The following is a 16,562-nucleotide window of genomic DNA, read 5'->3' as shown; positions in this document are numbered from 1 at the left end:
GGTTTTGTGGCACTTAGTAGCTGGGGAAAAGAAAGCAGAAAGGAATGTGCCTCGTTATTCTGTTGTGCACAAGAGCTAGCCCACAGGGACCAGGTTTTCCCTGCCAAGGGAAAGGGCTGATGCTTCCGGGCAATTTTCTTGCAAAGGGAGTGTTCTTCCAGAGCCCCGAAGCCCAGCGGGGAGCAGCTCTCCCAGGCGCCGCTGGGGATCCATTTGGGCTGGGCTTGGTTCCAAAAGGGCGGCGAGGAGTTGTCCCTCCTTGGGCAGCGGGTCACTGTGGCTGCCCCTCAGAGGCAGGAACGTGGAGAGCAGGAACACCGTGCCCGTCGGGGGGCCTCCTGCTCAGCCCCTGGGGCTGGGGAGGTCCTGGGGCCCACGGGGCTGAGGGGGGTCCCAGGCCCTGTGGGGTGAGAGGGTGTCCCAGAGTGTGTGGGGCTGAGGGGGATCCTGGACCCTGTGGGACTGAGGGGGGATCCCAGGGCCTGTGAGGGTGCCTGGGCCTATAGAGCTGAGAGGATCCAGGGCCCCTGGGGCTGAGGGGGGATCCTGGGGTGTGTAGGGCTGAGGGGGGTCCCGGGGGCCCATGGGGATGAGGGGATTCCGGGGGGCCTGTGGGGTTGAGGGGGTCCTGGGGCCTGTGGCGCTGAGGGGGGTCCCAGGGGTATGTGGGGCTGAGGAGGGCCCATGGGGCTAAGGGGTCCTGGGCCCTGAGGCTGAGGGGTGCCTGTGGAGCTCCCAGGGGCCCGTGGGGCTGAGGGGGGTCCCAGACCCCTGGCGCTGAGGCGGTCCGGGGGAAGGGGGCGATGGCCGGGGCTGGTGTTCCCGGCGGTCCCGGCAGGGGGCAGTATTGTGCGGGGCCGCCGACCAGCGCCCCATCCGCCTCGCCGCGGCCCTGCCCACCGCCGCCTCCGCCAATCGCCGCGCGCGGTGTCCCCGCCCCCTCGTCCGTCCGCGGCGCCGGCGGATGACGTCAGGAGGCGGCGCCGAGCTGTGGGCCGAGGTGAGTAGGGGGTCGACTGCCTCGGGGGGCCGCCCGCTCCGCTCCCCCCGGTCCGGCCCGACCTGGCCCGGCCGCTGCTCCCCCCGGCTCGCTCCCGGGGCGCTGGCGGCTCGGCGCCGCGGCGCAGCCGCGGTGCGGCCCTGGGGGGGCGGGCGCGGCGGGCCCCGGCGCCTCAGCCCTGCCGCTGGGCCGCGGGGGCGGGTGGGCTGGGAGGGGGCCCTGGCCGCCTCCCAGAGCGGTCCTCAGACGGGGCGGGCCGGGCCGGGCCGGTGCTGGCTGGGCCGGGGGGCGAGCCTGCCGCAGGACGAGCTGCCGGCGCTGGCCCGGCGTCCCCACCCGGGGCCCGAACGGCCTGCTTCGGGATGAGTTAAGAGAAACAATCAAGAGTTCTGCAGATCCCGGTTGGTTTGACGGGTTCTGGCCGGCCACCGGCTCCGGCACAGCTGTCTGCGGTGCTGCAGCAGCCTCAGCCCCGGGTTTACCCTTGGAAACCCACCAAAGGCTTCCACTGCCCACCAGGTGACCGGTAGTACCAAATCTTTGTCAGGCAGTAAGAGGCATGTTTGGGATTTGTTAGTGAAAGCAAAGGTAAGGTGCTTTCAGCAATGCTGCATTGGTGGAGGTGTGGTGTGGAGGTTGCAATGTGTGAGCATTTCTTAACGCAGTTAGGAGCTGGCATCTTCAGATTGCCTTACTGGCATCTCACAGAAAAGCAAAATCAAGTAGCCTCAAGTCATGAGATATTTAATGGGCGGTGGAAGGCCTGCTAGGCCTCGGGTGGGTCAGTCAGGCGACTGACAGCCCTTATCCACAGGGATGCCCCCAAGTATTAAACTGTTCAGGCCCTGATATTTCCAGAGAGGTGGAGGATCCTTCTGAATCAGCAGGAGTTGAGGTGTTGCCCTGCTGAGCCCCAGGATGCAGTGGGCAGGTTGTCCAAGGAGAGAAGTGCGTAGACACTGAAGCATAAACTCATGTTCCTTGCTATCACTTACAACTGCAGCCCAGGCATGCTGTCCTCCCTCAAACAGATTGGCACCTGCCCTGTGTGTGATTTCCTGCTCAGGGGGCTTGTAATGCCCCATTTCTCTAATGCATTAGTTCCTTCTCACAAACTCTGGGGGAATATTACACAGGAGCATTTCCACCTGCACTGACATGGTGTTAAGCATTTTGTTGCTGGCTGTGGCATGGAGTTCTGGGCCTCTGTAGGCTTCGCTGAGACCCTTAGGCATAAGAGGAAGAGCCACTGGCATACTGGTGGTTGATGCCTGATGTCAGTTGATGTTATTAGTGGATTTATATACAATGTTTTAAAGCTCAACATTTGATCCTTCTCATTGGTTTTATCTATGGGTGTGAGATTTTACACAAGTGCTTCTCTATGCATGGAATTACTCTGTAATGATCTCCTTTGTGGATGCTCTCATTCCGTTTCTCTGTTAATACATTGTAAGGTACAATAATGCTGGGGAAACTGTCTGTGGTGGGCATTATTCAGGACTTGCTGTAGATTTTTTTGTCATGGTACTTTCATCTGAATGAATGCCCAGTTACAGGACAGCCCCTGTTGAAAGTCAGTTAAGCTTTCTACGAAGCTGGTTTTTGTTTCTGCTTGCTTGCAACCTAGTATAGGCATGTTTGTACATGGTTGGTGTGCTTGACTTCATGGCACTGCCAGGAGGTCTTCCGTAAGAAGTTACTTTGATGTCGGATTTAAATATTGAATCTTAACTAAAGCCTTGTTTTCTTTCCAGTTCAGATGTAGAGTCTAAACAACTTCTGGGTGTCTCTCTGAAACGTTTCTTATTTCTCCACATAATTCTCCTTATGGAAGACCAGCTGGGGTTCCCTTTCTGCTGTTCATGCTGAATAGTTGCTTGGTGAATGAGCAAAGATACACTTGGTGATGGTAAGGCATACAATTACGTTTTAAGGCTAACAGCTTTTCTGTAGCCTTCTGTGAAGGTTCAGGAACTATATTGAGGGCCTCTGAGCCAAGGAGTAGAAATGTAAAACTGCCCAGCTAACTGCCAGGGCGCATGCAGGCAGTTTCTCCATCTCCTAGCTAGTCATATTGTTTTAATCAGCAGATAAAGACTTGCTGAAATGCAGCTGATTTTGTTCTGTTGGAATACAGTGTGGTGAGCAAGACAAGACCTCCTGGTCTGGAACAGCTGGTAGAAATTCTTTTGCTTCCTACACCCAGCTCCATACAGAAAGCCAGACTTGGTACCTGAAGATGTAAAATAAAGCAACACTGAGTCAGGATGTTAAAAGATGTCATAGCCCACCTTGATTTCTTAGGCTTTGGAGGGTGAAGGATTTGCTGACTAAGAGCTGCTCTGGTTCAGTAAGGCCTGCCCTTTTGCGTGGGATGCAGTGAGTTACACATCTTAAAACTAGCCTGTGTCTGTCTCTGTATTCCCTGCCTCCTGTGCAGTTTCACTGATCCCCAGGAGCCAAGTAACGAGAGGTTTAAGACACCAGTACAAGTTCGATATAAAGAAAATCTTGGATTTGTTAAGTGAATAAGTTGCTGAGATACTTTGTAGAGTTTCTAGTGAGAAATTTCAAAACAGTAAGATTCGGAGTGGCTGCTGTCTTATGAAGTTGAACAGATTAAACAAAATTAAGGAAAATGCTCAACTCTTTCCTTAATTTGATTTTTTTATTAAGCAGTTATGCCTGGACAAGAAGACCTTCAGAGGTCTTTTCCGACTTCAACCACTCTGATTCAGTGCTCAGCTGAGAGCAGTAAACAAACTATGTTTAATAAAAAGAGGTACTGTGTGATTTCCACAGACATCTGTTCTGCCCATGACTGTGTTTTTATGGTGCTACCTTCACTTGCTTGTGATGAAAGCAGCAAAGCACCGTGCGTACTCTGTAGGAAAAGTACAGTGAAAATCCCAGATTCTTAATTTGTGGTAGCATGGCTCTTACCGCTTTTCTTTTGGTTTTTTTTTTCCCTTCCCATTTGAAACTTTACTACCTTGATTACTGTTTGTTTCTTCTCATTCTTTTCCTAAGGTTCAAATGTGGGAATTGCCCCAGATGTGGTTGCTTCTGATGCTGCCCTGGGAAAATGCCTTGATAGGGAATTAACACCATTCAGTGATGGGCTGTGGGACAAGCAAGGTGCTTCCCGAGCCCCCCAAAGATGTGCAGCTAGACCTGGTTAAAAAAATTGAACCTTACACAGGCCACAATGACATATACAAGCATTTCATCAAAGATGACTGTGGGACTGTCATCAAAGCTGGCTCTCCCTCACCTCCACATTACGCTAACCCGTATTCTGGGAACCACCTGCCTGCCCACGTGGACCAGCCTGAGCCCCGCAAGAACAAGGTGGCTAAGTACCGCGCCAAATTTGATCCCAGAGTGACAGCCAAGTATGACATCAAAGCTCTTATTGGGAGAGGGAGTTTTAGTCGTGTTGTACGGGTGGAACACAAGGCTACCAAGCAGCCCTATGCAATCAAGATGATAGAGACCAAATATCGGGAGGGGAGGGAAGTGTGTGAGTCGGAGCTTAGTGTGCTAAGGCGGGTTCGCCACACCAATATCATCCAGCTTATTGAGGTGTTTGAGACCCAGGACCGTGTGTACATGGTGATGGAATTGGCAACTGGAGGGGAACTGTTTGATCGCATCATTGCTAAAGGTTCCTTCACAGAGAGGGATGCTACGCGTGTGCTGCAGATGGTGTTAGATGGTGTGAGGTATTTGCATACACTGGGTATCACACACCGGGACTTAAAACCAGAGAATCTGCTGTACTACCATCCAGGAACAGATTCCAAAATCATGATTACGGACTTTGGACTGGCAAGTGCTCGAAAGAAGGGAGATGACTGCCTGATGAAAACCACGTGTGGGACCCCGGAGTACATTGCTCCAGAGATCCTGGTCAGGAAGCCGTACACAAACTCTGTGGACATGTGGGCGCTGGGTGTTATCTCGTACATTCTCCTGAGTGGCACTATGCCCTTTGAAGATGACAACCGCACCCGCTTGTATCGGCAGATCCTGAAAGGAAAATACAGTTACTCAGGCGAGGTGAGTGTGCCAAGGGTTATGGGGAGGGGAGGTCAAGCAAGAAGCTCTCTGTAGGTGGGTCTTTGTGATAACCAGAAGCTGGCTGTTGTGTGCAGGGTGGTAACATGATCAGAGTTAAAAAAATCTGTAATTCACAGCACTGTCAGGGTTGGGAGGGACCCCTGGAGCCCCCCCAGCCCAGCCCCTGCTGAAGCAGCTCTCCCAGAGTGGGCTGCACAGAGCTGCATCCAGGCAGGTTTGAATGCCTCCAGAGAAGCAGACCCCACAGCCTCTCTGGGCAGCCTGTGCCAGGGCTCCGTCACCCTCAAGGTAAAGTTCTTCTTCCTCATATTCAGAAGGAACTTCTTGTGTTGCCGTTTGTGCCCGCTGCCCCTTGTCCTGTCGCTGGGTGCCACTGAAAAGAGCCTGGCCCCGTCCTCCTGACACTGGCCCTTGAGATATTTGCAGGCATTGATGAGGTCCCCTCTCAGCCTTCTCTTCCCCAGGCTGAACAGCCCCAGCTCTCTCAGCCTTTCCTCATCAGGGAGATTCTCCTGTCCCCTCATCATCTTTGTATCCTCCCCTGCCCCCCTCCAGCAGTTCCCCATCTCTCCTGAACTGAGGAGCCCAGCACTGGACCCAGCACTCCAGACGCAGCCTCCCCAGGGCAGAGCAGGGCGGGAGGATCCCCTCCCTCGGCCTGCTGGCCACTCTCCTCCTCATGCACCCCAGGATCCCGTTGGCCCCTTGGCCACGAGGTCACCCTGCTGGCCCACGGGCAACTTGCTGTCCCCCAGCACACTCCCGGGTCCTTCTCCGCAGAGCTGCCTCCCAGCAGGTCAGCCCCAGCTGGTACTGGTGCGTGGGGCTGTCCCTCCCCAGGGGCATGACCTTATGCTTGTCTTTGTTGAACTTCATGAAGTTCCTCTCTGCTCAGCTCTCCAGCCTGCCCAGATCTCACTGAAGAGCAGTGCAGCCTTCTGTGGTGTTAGCCACTCCCCCCGTTATGTCCCATCAGCAGCTTGCTGAGGGCATGCTCAGGCCCTTCATCCAGGTCAGTGATGAAGAAGTTGAACAGGACTGGACCAGTCCTGACCCTGGGGAGCACCAGGAGCTACAGGCCTCCAGCTCGACTCTGCCACAGATCACAGCCCTCTGAGCTCTGCCGTTCAGCCAGTTCTCAATCCACCTTTGGACTGAGTCCTTTCCTGTTTTCTGTCTGCTTTCCAAAACTGTTTCTAGTGCAGCATGGTGAGCTCCTTTAAAAAAAAAAATCTGTGCGTGAAGAAAGATGAGATCTCTTCCCATAAAGCAGAACTGGGATGATTGTGGGTTTCTAGCTGGGGAGACCTCAGCCATGGTAAGCTGCTGTTTGATCCTTTGCTGTTGAAACTTGTGCCAGGGTGAGTGTTTGAAATGTAGCGTGTACATACCTAGTTTGATTCTGATACAAATCCAACTGTAGTCTGAAGAGTACCTTTGCTGAAAGACAAGGTTATGGCAAAGGGGCACTTGCTTCTTCAATCTGGAGGCATGAAAGTTTCTGAAATGGATCCCTGATGTCTCCTGAGCTTAGTATGTGACAAAATTGAGGATTGATGGATAGTTTTCTTGGATAACTACGGAACGAGGACCCTCAGGGGATAGACTTTAGGCAGAAGATGGGTGCCCCCACCTTCCCAGAGTCCCATCGCTCTGCAGAACAGTTGGGTGCCAGGCTGACACAGCTCCTGCTAACTTGCTTCTGGTCGTGGTGGGAGATCTCAGTTATCAGCCAGCTCCTCTACTAGCACAGTTGCCAAGTGTTGGCATAACCTCACTAAGAATCACACCTATAGAAAGTGGAGGCATCCTCATTTGCGAGTTGCGTTTCTGTCTATATTCGTCCCTGGAAATATTAAAAAAACCGAAGGTTTTATAACCTCTCAAGCGTTTCGGTTCTAGAACGCCATGACTTTGTGAGATGAAGCCCACTGGGAAAGTGTTAATGAGTGGCTAAGTTTATGATTCTGAAATGACAGTAAAATAACTGTCAAAAAACCCAAGAGTAAATTCTTGATTACTTTTGTATTTTTAGGTATGCCAAGTATGTTGGCATTTTAATGATGGATGGAAGGAGTCTAACATTTTAAGTTTTTAAATGTATTAAACCACTTTAGGATTGTGTTTAAACAAAAATAAATCACTCTGAAGGGTTTTTAGAGGTGTCAGTAAGTCTTTTATACTTTAAAGCTGTCAGGCTAGCTTGTGTTAATAGTTGGAATCTCCAAGTTAAATGAAACTGAGAGGAATATTGGCATTTGCGTAGGAGGCCACTGAGGAGAGCCCAGACTAGGGCCACCGGGTGCTTGTAGGTTGTATACACAAAGGTAGCATGTGCACCGCAGAGAAAGCATTAGAGTATGTTTTGAAAGTGCCAGTGCACAAGCCTGAAGCGTTTCACTTGTTATCCCACCACAAATTACATACTTGAGGAAGCTGTTATGACAGCTATGCATGACGTGAGTGGTTGTTCTGGAAAGCTGTAGATGTTTTACTGCCTGGAAAACAAGTATGTGTCAGCCAGTAGCCTGTATCTTTTGCCCAGATGCTTTCTGTTCTTCTGAAGCCAGGGAACATGGATGCTTTAATTTACCGGTGTAATTAAGCCTATGGCCCTAAATTGCAGGCATGTTTGACTGTAGCCAGGTATTGGCAGGAGATGCAGGAACAGGCTGCCGGCTTTGTGAATAAATTCTAGGTGAAAACAAAGTGAGCCAGAGATTTAGAGGTATCTGGCATGGTTCCTACAACTGTGCCAGCTTTCTTAATGGTGTCTTTTGGACCTTTAAATGCTTCCAAGTTTCTGATGTTCACAGAAAATTGCTCTTCTGTTTTTTGTGGAACACTGGAAGAAGTGGGAAGAGATAAGGCTGTTGATAAGTTCATCAGACTGATGGAAATGGCAGGAGCAGTACGTCCTGGTTTGTTTGGAACAAGAATGGGCAGAGTACTTGACTGTGTTGCAGAAGGTGTCTGTCTTGGATAGATGCAGAAGCAGAGAGCTCGTGGGAACAACTGCGTTTCTTCTCTGTAATGTGAACTTTGATGATGTGAAGTGGAAGAGGAAATGTTAAAAGAAGCCTGCGAAGTGAAGCGCCCAGAGCTGACAGCTTGAGCTGTGCAGCTCAGGCAAGTTTCAGTGGGGAAGGAGGGAGCCGTCTTCCGAGCTGTGTTGCTGTACCATGTCTCACAGCGGCAGTGCTGTGAATTTGCTGAGAATTGGTGCAGAGTCCCACTTTTTGAAAGGTCTGGCCTCAAAACCTGGTCAGAGAGGACAAAGCTGTATTGAGAGAGGAATAAAAGCCAAGACGCATGCTGACCTGAGAAGTAGCTCCGTCTTCTTGAAAAACAAGTGAGCTCATGCCCAGCTAATGTATTGCTTTCTGACTGGGACCCTCTTACCACCACTCCCCTGTTCCTGGAGTGTGAGGTCTGTTTGAAGAGGCTATTAGCAGATCGATAGAAGAGGTCTCCCATAATAGGTTATTCAGGTACAGCTGACATCACTGCTCTGATTATCTCTTGTATCTCCTTCTGTACTTTCTCAGCTGCTTGGAGTGATGGGTAGGGTGAGGAATGAAGAAAAGCTGGCTTTGTAACTTGGCATACTTTTTTTCCCCGAGCATCTCTTGAGTAAGGGTTACGTGGGCTATTGAGACTGCTACAAAGTCATTCTCTTTCACTTGTTTTGTTAGAACTCGCTAGAAAGAAGATTTGGCAATATTTTAATTGAAGTCTTGGGGATAAAACTGATTTCTGGGGATCTCTTTGTAGCTTAAAAAGTTGTCTGAGGAATAAAGCTGGAATTCCATTCACGGTTTTTTCCTTTGAATTTGAAAGTGCAGAGATGAACATCAGGCCATCGTTATCCTGCTAGGACAGGCTTGCTCTGGTTCTTTTTCAAAGCTTGTCCTTCTGTTGAATACTGATACTTTTATGTTGCTTTAAACACCTGAGAAAATTGCTGGAAGATGTGGAAGATAATATAAGTTATGGTTAAATAGGGAAACTGAGCTAGGGTGTATGTATTGTTCTGGTTTTGATACCTGATCTGGGCAAATAATTTACCCTTTGTGGTCTGTTTTCCTATTCGTAAAACAGGATCAGCTTTTTGTGGTACTTTCTTCATGGGTGGGGTTGTTGTGGGTACATCTCTTAATCAAACAACCAAAAAACTTGTTCTAAATAATGGTGCTAGTGGATACACTGATAAATGTGACGTAAGGAGAGACATATTTGATATATGAAGGAAACTGGTCATTGCAAGGCTGTAGGAGCTCTGCAAGGGACTTAGCCATCATGCAGAGACACGATTGGTTTTTGTGTGGCTTGCTTAGATTTTCCAGTGGTGTTTATTAAAGTTCCTCACCAAGGGCTCTTGAAGGGACTTTGCAGCTCTAATGCGATAGTGGCCTTTGCACAGATCAGCAATTTGCTGAATGTAAGCACAAAGTTGAAATATGTGGTCAGGTCCATGGTGGGGGAAAAAGCAGTGAAGTTGGAAGGATCTGTCCCCTTCTGCCCAAAAGCGATCAGGATGAAGTTTGCTAATGATGTTGCACAGGGGCTAATGATGATGAAAATGAGGTTTCATTTCGTGGTGAAAACGAGGGCTGTGGACTGTAGAAATTTGCCTGAGTTCGAAGAGTAACTGGACAAATCAATGGAGAGAATGACACTAAAAAGTCCCAAGTATGGATAAAGAGGTCCCTAAGCCACAAGTTTTTGAGACTTGGGAGTATAGGGGGAGGGGGTTTGTGTTGTTAATTGCAACATAAGGACTGTTTTCTTGGGCTCTCCCTCTGTATCTGCTGTCGACTGATGTTGGAGACACTATACTGGACTGGTTAGATCTTTGATCCAGTAACCTTCAGTCCTAGGTTAGTCTTGCCTTCTCTCATTTCATCCCTCAGGTGGGTGCTTCATCCCCTCCCAAGAGTTATTGAGCTGAGTAACAGGCAGGCTGCCTGCAGAGCAGGGAGTGCTCCGAGGCTGTGCATGCAGCGTTTGGGACACCTGCCTGTGTGCTGGGGGTGTTCGGTGATCCCATCTGACACTGATGGAGCAGGTACCATGTCTTGTGTGGTTTTAACTTGTGGTTTGGAGGCAGCGTTATTTCAACCAAGTTTGAGAATTGGAAATCAATCCCAAGGCTTATCAACTCCCATGGGCTAATTTTACTTGCTGTATAATAGTTCTTTGGAAAAGCTAGACATGTAAAAAGTGAGGAAGGCAAACATTTCCTGTTAAATGAAAATGCTTTTGAACTCTTAGATTTCAGCCCAGTGCTGGAGTTCCTCTGTAGGTAGGTGGAAAAGCAGGCAACGTATACAGACTACATGGTAATAAGAAGTGCATTTTTGCAGATGATAAAGTTAGTTTAACTTCCCACCCTCCTGCAGGAACATGTTTGTTTGTGGGTTTTGGTTTTTTTTCCCCTTGGGAGAAATGAGTCTTTCTTGACATTATAAATCTATAAAGGAAAGTGTGGTGTGAATTGCATTCTTCTTCTGACTCTATCCTTCTCTGTTTGGTGACTCATTCAGATTTGAAACACGAACACAGAACCTATCTCATTGTCCTGCCTGGCTAGCTTGCTACCTGGTACACTTTCTATGATGGCTTCATTCTGTGACAGCTCCCCTTGCTAGTTAGTGTTGCTGTTTAGAGTTCTGCTTGCTTACTTTCTTTGCACTCCCAACAACACCCCAAGATGCTGTCTTCCCTGTTGCTTCTACGTCAGATGTGCAAGGGTGACAGCAATTTTGGGGATGGCTGGTAACACCTCATGTCTAAGTGTTTAAGTGGTTCTTTCTGATCCCATGAGCGTGTGGTGCCTTTCCCTACTGACTTCACACAGAATATAAACCCTTCTGTTTGTTGAGAAACTTGAGTGCCTTTCATGGGAAGTCATGTTTGGAAACATGTCCCCTTCAAATCAAGGATTCTTGAGGGTCTTCACCAAAGTCTAGTTTATAAGGCTTCCTTGGTCTTCATTTAAAAACTGGCCTTTTCTCTCCATCTAAAGAGCTTACCCTGCAGCCTGGCTCTCATTCTAAGTTTGAACCGTTGTAGCATTGCTTTCTCCTGACTTGACAAGTACTTTCTTGCTCTGTTCTTGCACATGTAGATCTGTGCTGCACATTTTTGTATAGCTTGTTTCCTTGTCCATGTCCACCCAGATTTCTTCTTCTCCACTTTTTTTTTTTTTTTACAGTTGGACTTGAGGATCTTAGAGGTCTTTACCAACATGAATGAATCTATGATTCTGTGATTTGGGTTGCCTTCACTTTCTACCTGGGTTCCTTTGCAGTCTTGGTTCACTGGGTCTGTGGATGCTTGTTTGCAGAGATCCTAATGCTGAGAAGGGAGTGCTGTGGTCTGTTAGACTGTCCCTGACATAGATGGCAGCTTCCTAGGATAACCAACAATACTGGAGACTTGTTCATATACATAGGCTTCAAGCAGTTATAATATGGGAAAATAACTAAGATGCACATAAAAATATTGTAAGTAAAATTTTATAATTTTTGTAGTCTTGTCACCTTTTGAAGTTATGTCAAGTCAAAGGAAGGGCACCTATTTCTAAATCTATATGCTTTTATTTATGATAACTTAAGAAACTGATGGCATTCATGAATTGGTTCTGCTTTTTATTTTGCAACAGAGTGGCAAGTGCCAGTCCAGACAGCATCAGCAAAACAGTTGGTCTGGCTTCCTGCAGTACACTGTTGCAATGCATACCACTGAATTTAAACATTACAGGAAAATTTAGGCACAAAGGGACCTCAGGAAGTCTCTGGTCCAAACCTCTGTTCAGGGCAGGGCTAAAGCTAGATGAGGTTGCTTAGCGCCTTTTTCAATCAAGCTTTGAAAATTTATAAGGATGGAGAAGTCACCACCTCTCTGGTCCTTGTCCCAGGGCAGCCCCAGTCTCGTGGGAGAAGTTTTTCCTTTACATCCAGGCAGAATTTACCTGGTTGCAGCTTGACAGTCATCGTTTCCCTTTTCACTGAGCATCTCAGATGTCTGGTGCGGTGTCATCCTCTTTGTAACTGCCCTGACAGTACCAGCTGGTGCAGTTTGATCCCATCCCATTTCTCCAGCTAGCTGAGGTCCTTCTGGATGGCAGTCCTTCCTTTTTGCGTATCAACTCCTCCTCCAAATCTTGGTCAAAAGCAACAGAGAAACGAGTACTAAAAATTTTAATGGTAAAGAGGGATTTGCAGCTCAAATGGCTTCAGAGGAAAGCCAAAGGAGAGGCTTAACATGCAGATTGTGTGGGCATAGCATTTCTTTTTTCTCTTCTTGAGCATTCAGCATCTTAGTGATTATCTGCCCTAGCTTGACGTTGAAAGTGCCAAGTTAAATGCAGGTATTGAGTAAACAGTGCAGGTGCTGCTATGGATAGATTCAGGCTGAAAGAATGAATTGCCATTAATTACATGAACTACCCTAGTAGATAAGTGGAGTAATGTGAGTGGTGTTCCCACAATAACTCAGTCTACGTAAGTAAAGAAACAAAACGCTCTCCTCAGTTTTCCCTGCCTGCAGGTGATCCCAGAAGCAGGAAAAAAGAAGAGTGCTGGCAGTGCATTGGCAAAGGAACTGTGGCCCTATGTTGTTAGGTGCTGCCTGATAGCAAGATTAAAAATATGAAAAGCCATTTTAAACCAGCTGCTGCATGCTTACATGAGTCCTTACCCCAGCTACATCAGTATGACCACAGAGGGTTTCCAAAGTGTTCTTGTAGTTGTCCTCATTGTGCTGGCTGGTAAGAAGACTTGTAACCCCCCAAATCTCTTGTGACACTAATGCAGTCTTACCAACTTTTAATATTAATTTCCTGCATTTATTCAACTTTCTGAAAGACAATGGGGTACAGCTTGAACCCAGGCTTCTTCTGACTCCATGGGGAAACTAGTTACTGAAATGCCTGTCCCTTTGCAAAGGGACTGATCAGTGATTGTGTTATGAGTGGCCAGATTTCCTATCAAATGACAAACTTGTTCTAAAAGAGGCACAAACAATAAAAAAGTAATTATTCTTGGTAACCTCCTTCCCGTAAAAGTTGCAGATGGAGATGTGTAGTGGCAGAGATCCACAGCAAAAAAAAAAACCAACCCAACTTTGTTTTGCATGCTTGTATTTTAGTGTAGAAAATAATTTCCTGTAGGAGAGGAAAGAAAATTGTACTTGCATATCACAAAAAACACCTCTTCACAATCCCTATCATTTTGCAGGAGAGTTCCAACAGTATAGGACAAACATTCTCAAATTTTGGAGGTGGCTTTTTAAAGAACTGTAAGTTTTGCATTGATGCTGCAGCAGGTGGGATCCTTGACTGTCCAGCTGCCAGTCCCGGAATTGCTTCTGCATGTTTGCACTTCTGGTCACTTAGAATTAATTACATAAGCCTAGGTAATTAAAATAAATAAATCTATTTTTTGTTTTGGTGACAAGTATAACCACTTTAGAAAAAAATACCAGTTCAGAAAAAAAATCAAGTTAATGTTAGCTTTACTTTCTATTTTATACTTTGTTTGCCCCAGAAATTTGTCCAGATTTTTTCCTGCAGTTCATACCTATAGCTTTGTTATACCTCATAAAGCTTTGTATAATATGTTATATGCTAATTAAATTGGTTATAGGGTCACAACTGCCTTGAAAGGGGGAAAACTCTCCCTCTGGTGATTTCCCCCTGGTACATGTCTCCTGTTTAAGAATGGCAGTAAGGCAGCCTGTCTTCCCTAGGTTTGGGCTGGAGTATGTGTCCTGGAAAACATTCAAAGCAGATTTAAAAAACTGCCCGGAACAGAGAAGCACCACTGCCTTCTGATGGTCCTGTTGGTTCTGTTTTGTTGGTTTGTTTTTTTTTTCTGATACAGGAGATAGTCATGTATCTACAAGAGGCCAGGAAAGCTAGTATGTGTGTTTCATTTATTGAAGATTTACCTTTGCACGGTGTCCTGTGCTGCCCTTTGCTCTCAGAGGAGCTCCTTGGAAAGCCACCTTATTCTTCTGGAAGTTCTTCATTGCTGAGTGCCTTGGGAGAGTCTGGATGAAGTGAGACCCTTCGCTCGGGGGGGACCTGGGCCAGTCGTGCTGACCGATGGCGTTGACCTCCCTGGCTGTACCAGCCCCAGTCTTTAGAGCCATTAGAAGCTTTTGCAAGACAGTCGTCACCTTGGCCTCTTGTCTTCATGCCAGAAGAGAGAGGAGGTTTCAAACCAGCAGGGTGGCTAATTTTTTCAGTTGTCTTGGAGTTTCAGTGTCCCAGGCAGCTGAAATATAGCATAAGAAGGAAAACAGGGACAGGGCAGCTGAAGGCACAGTTTTAAACCGTATCTGTGGTATTCATTTGCATGATCATACAAGTCTCTGGGACCACGTTTAAGCCTCCTTGGGGCAAGAAAGTTTTTTACTTACAGCAGCTGCTCTGTTTTTTTCCTGTGAGCCATGTTAGATGAGGTGGTAAAAGTGTTTTACAATAGTCCTATTGTTAGAGAAATGCATGCATTTTTTTCTAAAAATTAGGGATTTTTTTCTATGTAAGGAAGTTTTTTATATAAATTGCTGAGCCCTTTGCCTGGAAAAAGAAAAAAAAATCAATTTACAGAGGAATGTGCTTTTGCATTTCAGATGGCTGTGAGAACACAGTGATTTTTAAGTAGAGCAACAAGAGTGTTGGTGAGATGCAGTCAGATGGCTCTCTGTTGAAAAGGGCACTATACTCTGCTTTGAAGAGCTGAAACACTTGAACAGGATGAAAGCGTGCCTCTCCTAGCCTGGCACAGAACACCGAGGCCAGCCATGTAAATGTACTTCTCTTAGCTTCTGCTCTTTTCTTTTAATGCACTGGGTTAGTGGGTGTGAGTATATGTGGGTTTGTGTCGCACCGTATGTATCTGAGAGCTGAAGTGTTTGTCCAGATCTTTCCTGCTGCAGGAGTGGACATCTTAGGCTCTCTGAAACATGATAAGCTCAGTTAAGCCCTGGAAAATCCTTCAACCTCCTGCATGTGTCATTGACCATGCTGCTGCAATAATTGTGTGCTGTATTAGAAAATACTTTATTTACAAGTAAAGCAACGCCTTTTCCAGTAAAAGGACATTGAAACCTATGTATGCATTTAGAAATTGGTTCCCCTTTGCTTTGGCTGCTTCTTGAGTTGTTTTTTTTAATGTTGTTTCCTCTGCTGGAATTGGTGTCTCAAGGATCTCTCTCAAAATCATTCCTTTTGCCTTTTTACTGTACACTTTAGCTTATGTCACAACTCAGCCATGAAGATAATACCAAATCCCAGGGCAGAGTTAGCAAGGAGAGGGGTGACCTTTCTCTGCGTATGTCTTTCATCTCCATACAGCTGCAGTCTGCAACACCCCATTTAGAGTATATTTCACAGAATCTGGCATGTCATCAGGTCAGTGAATTTTCTGACTGGCTATAGTGGCAGGTGAGTTGGCTGGGCTTTCCCTTCCTTTGGGTTTGTGGTTTCTGTGGCTGGAAGCATCTATTAAAACAACAGGGTGGAGACACCACCTGCCTCACAGTGGTGACTTGTTTGCACTGTAATGCTTGGATTTATTCTGGTGTGTCAGGTGGAGGAGCCCAGGCTGGAAGCTCTGTCTAAGCCTTGAACCTCGAAGGCCCTAGAAACAAAGCAAGCAGGAGAGTCTCCATGGAGAAGGGGAGTGTGGTTTTTTCCCCGTAGTTTCATTCACAGCCCCTTTTCCCTAGGGCTGCTCTCCATACCAGTAGCACCTGTGAGTTCAAGGCAGGAGGAGGGGCAGCAGCTGAGCATTTTGGTTAGGATTTTTGGGTGAATTGACAGGGTTTGGAAAAGTGATGCACAGCATGTGGCACGTAATTATTGTGAGGATGGAGGAAGGCAGGAGCCACATCTGAAGCAAAAGGTCTTGCAATAATGCTGTGATTTGACATACTGTATTTCATTCCTGCATTTCTGGGCCCTATAAAATCCTATTAATGGCAGAATAGTATTTCTGCAGAATCAGGGATGTAGGGATAAAGGGACTGGTAGGGTAGAAACAGAATATTAAGCTCCCTCTATGCAGAATATACATTATTAACAGAAGGGATTTGAACTATCAACTGCCATTGGTGTCTTTGACTCCTTTGCAGTCCCTAAAAACAGACTAGGCAGTTTCCTCTTTTACCTTTTGCTTTCTACCTGTGCCTCAGATGTGTTGTTTTTCCAATACCTTAGTAGGGGTTTGTTTTGAGTGGCAAGGCACGCTGCTGCATGCTTACTTGCTACAGACCAAGGTTTAGCGAGTGAGAACGTCAATTCTGCATCGGAAAAAGCTGTGATCTGCAAGAAATGACTCTTAGCTGCAGGGAGGATGGGGTTTGCTTGACCATGCTACCTCATCTGCATCCAGTGTTTCACTGGGGCTGGCAGATGGGCTATGTTGTATTGAGAGTGCAGGAGGTTTTTACCTTGCTGCCGCCT

General features: G+C 47.3%; 1 protein-coding gene across 5 annotated transcripts in view; it reads left to right on the top strand.

Moving 5' to 3' along the window:
* The first annotated feature begins 955 nt into the window (after positions 1-955).
* Positions 956-16,562, top strand: part of PSKH1 (protein serine kinase H1) — a 38,367-nt gene continuing 22,760 nt past the window's right edge. For 2 of the 5 annotated variants that reach the window (XR_005107664.1, XM_037409030.1), the window contains exons 1-3: positions 956-1,000; positions 2,758-2,912; positions 4,034-5,065. Coding sequence is in view for 4 of the 5 variants with exons in the window: in XM_037409030.1 (XP_037264927.1) it covers positions 4,121-5,065 (945 nt within the window). In the remaining variant the exon portion in view is untranslated. Of the gene's footprint in view, positions 1,001-1,264; positions 1,589-2,757; positions 2,913-4,033; positions 5,066-6,286; positions 6,405-16,562 lie in introns of those variants that run through there. The other 3 variants (XM_037409034.1, XM_037409032.1, XM_037409031.1) reach the window with 3 other exon arrangements.

This window comes from Falco rusticolus, chromosome 15 (assembly GCF_015220075.1).
Source record: "Falco rusticolus isolate bFalRus1 chromosome 15, bFalRus1.pri, whole genome shotgun sequence".
Taxonomy (NCBI): Eukaryota; Metazoa; Chordata; class Aves; order Falconiformes; family Falconidae; genus Falco; species Falco rusticolus.
This window is presented reverse-complemented; position numbering and strand designations above follow the sequence as displayed.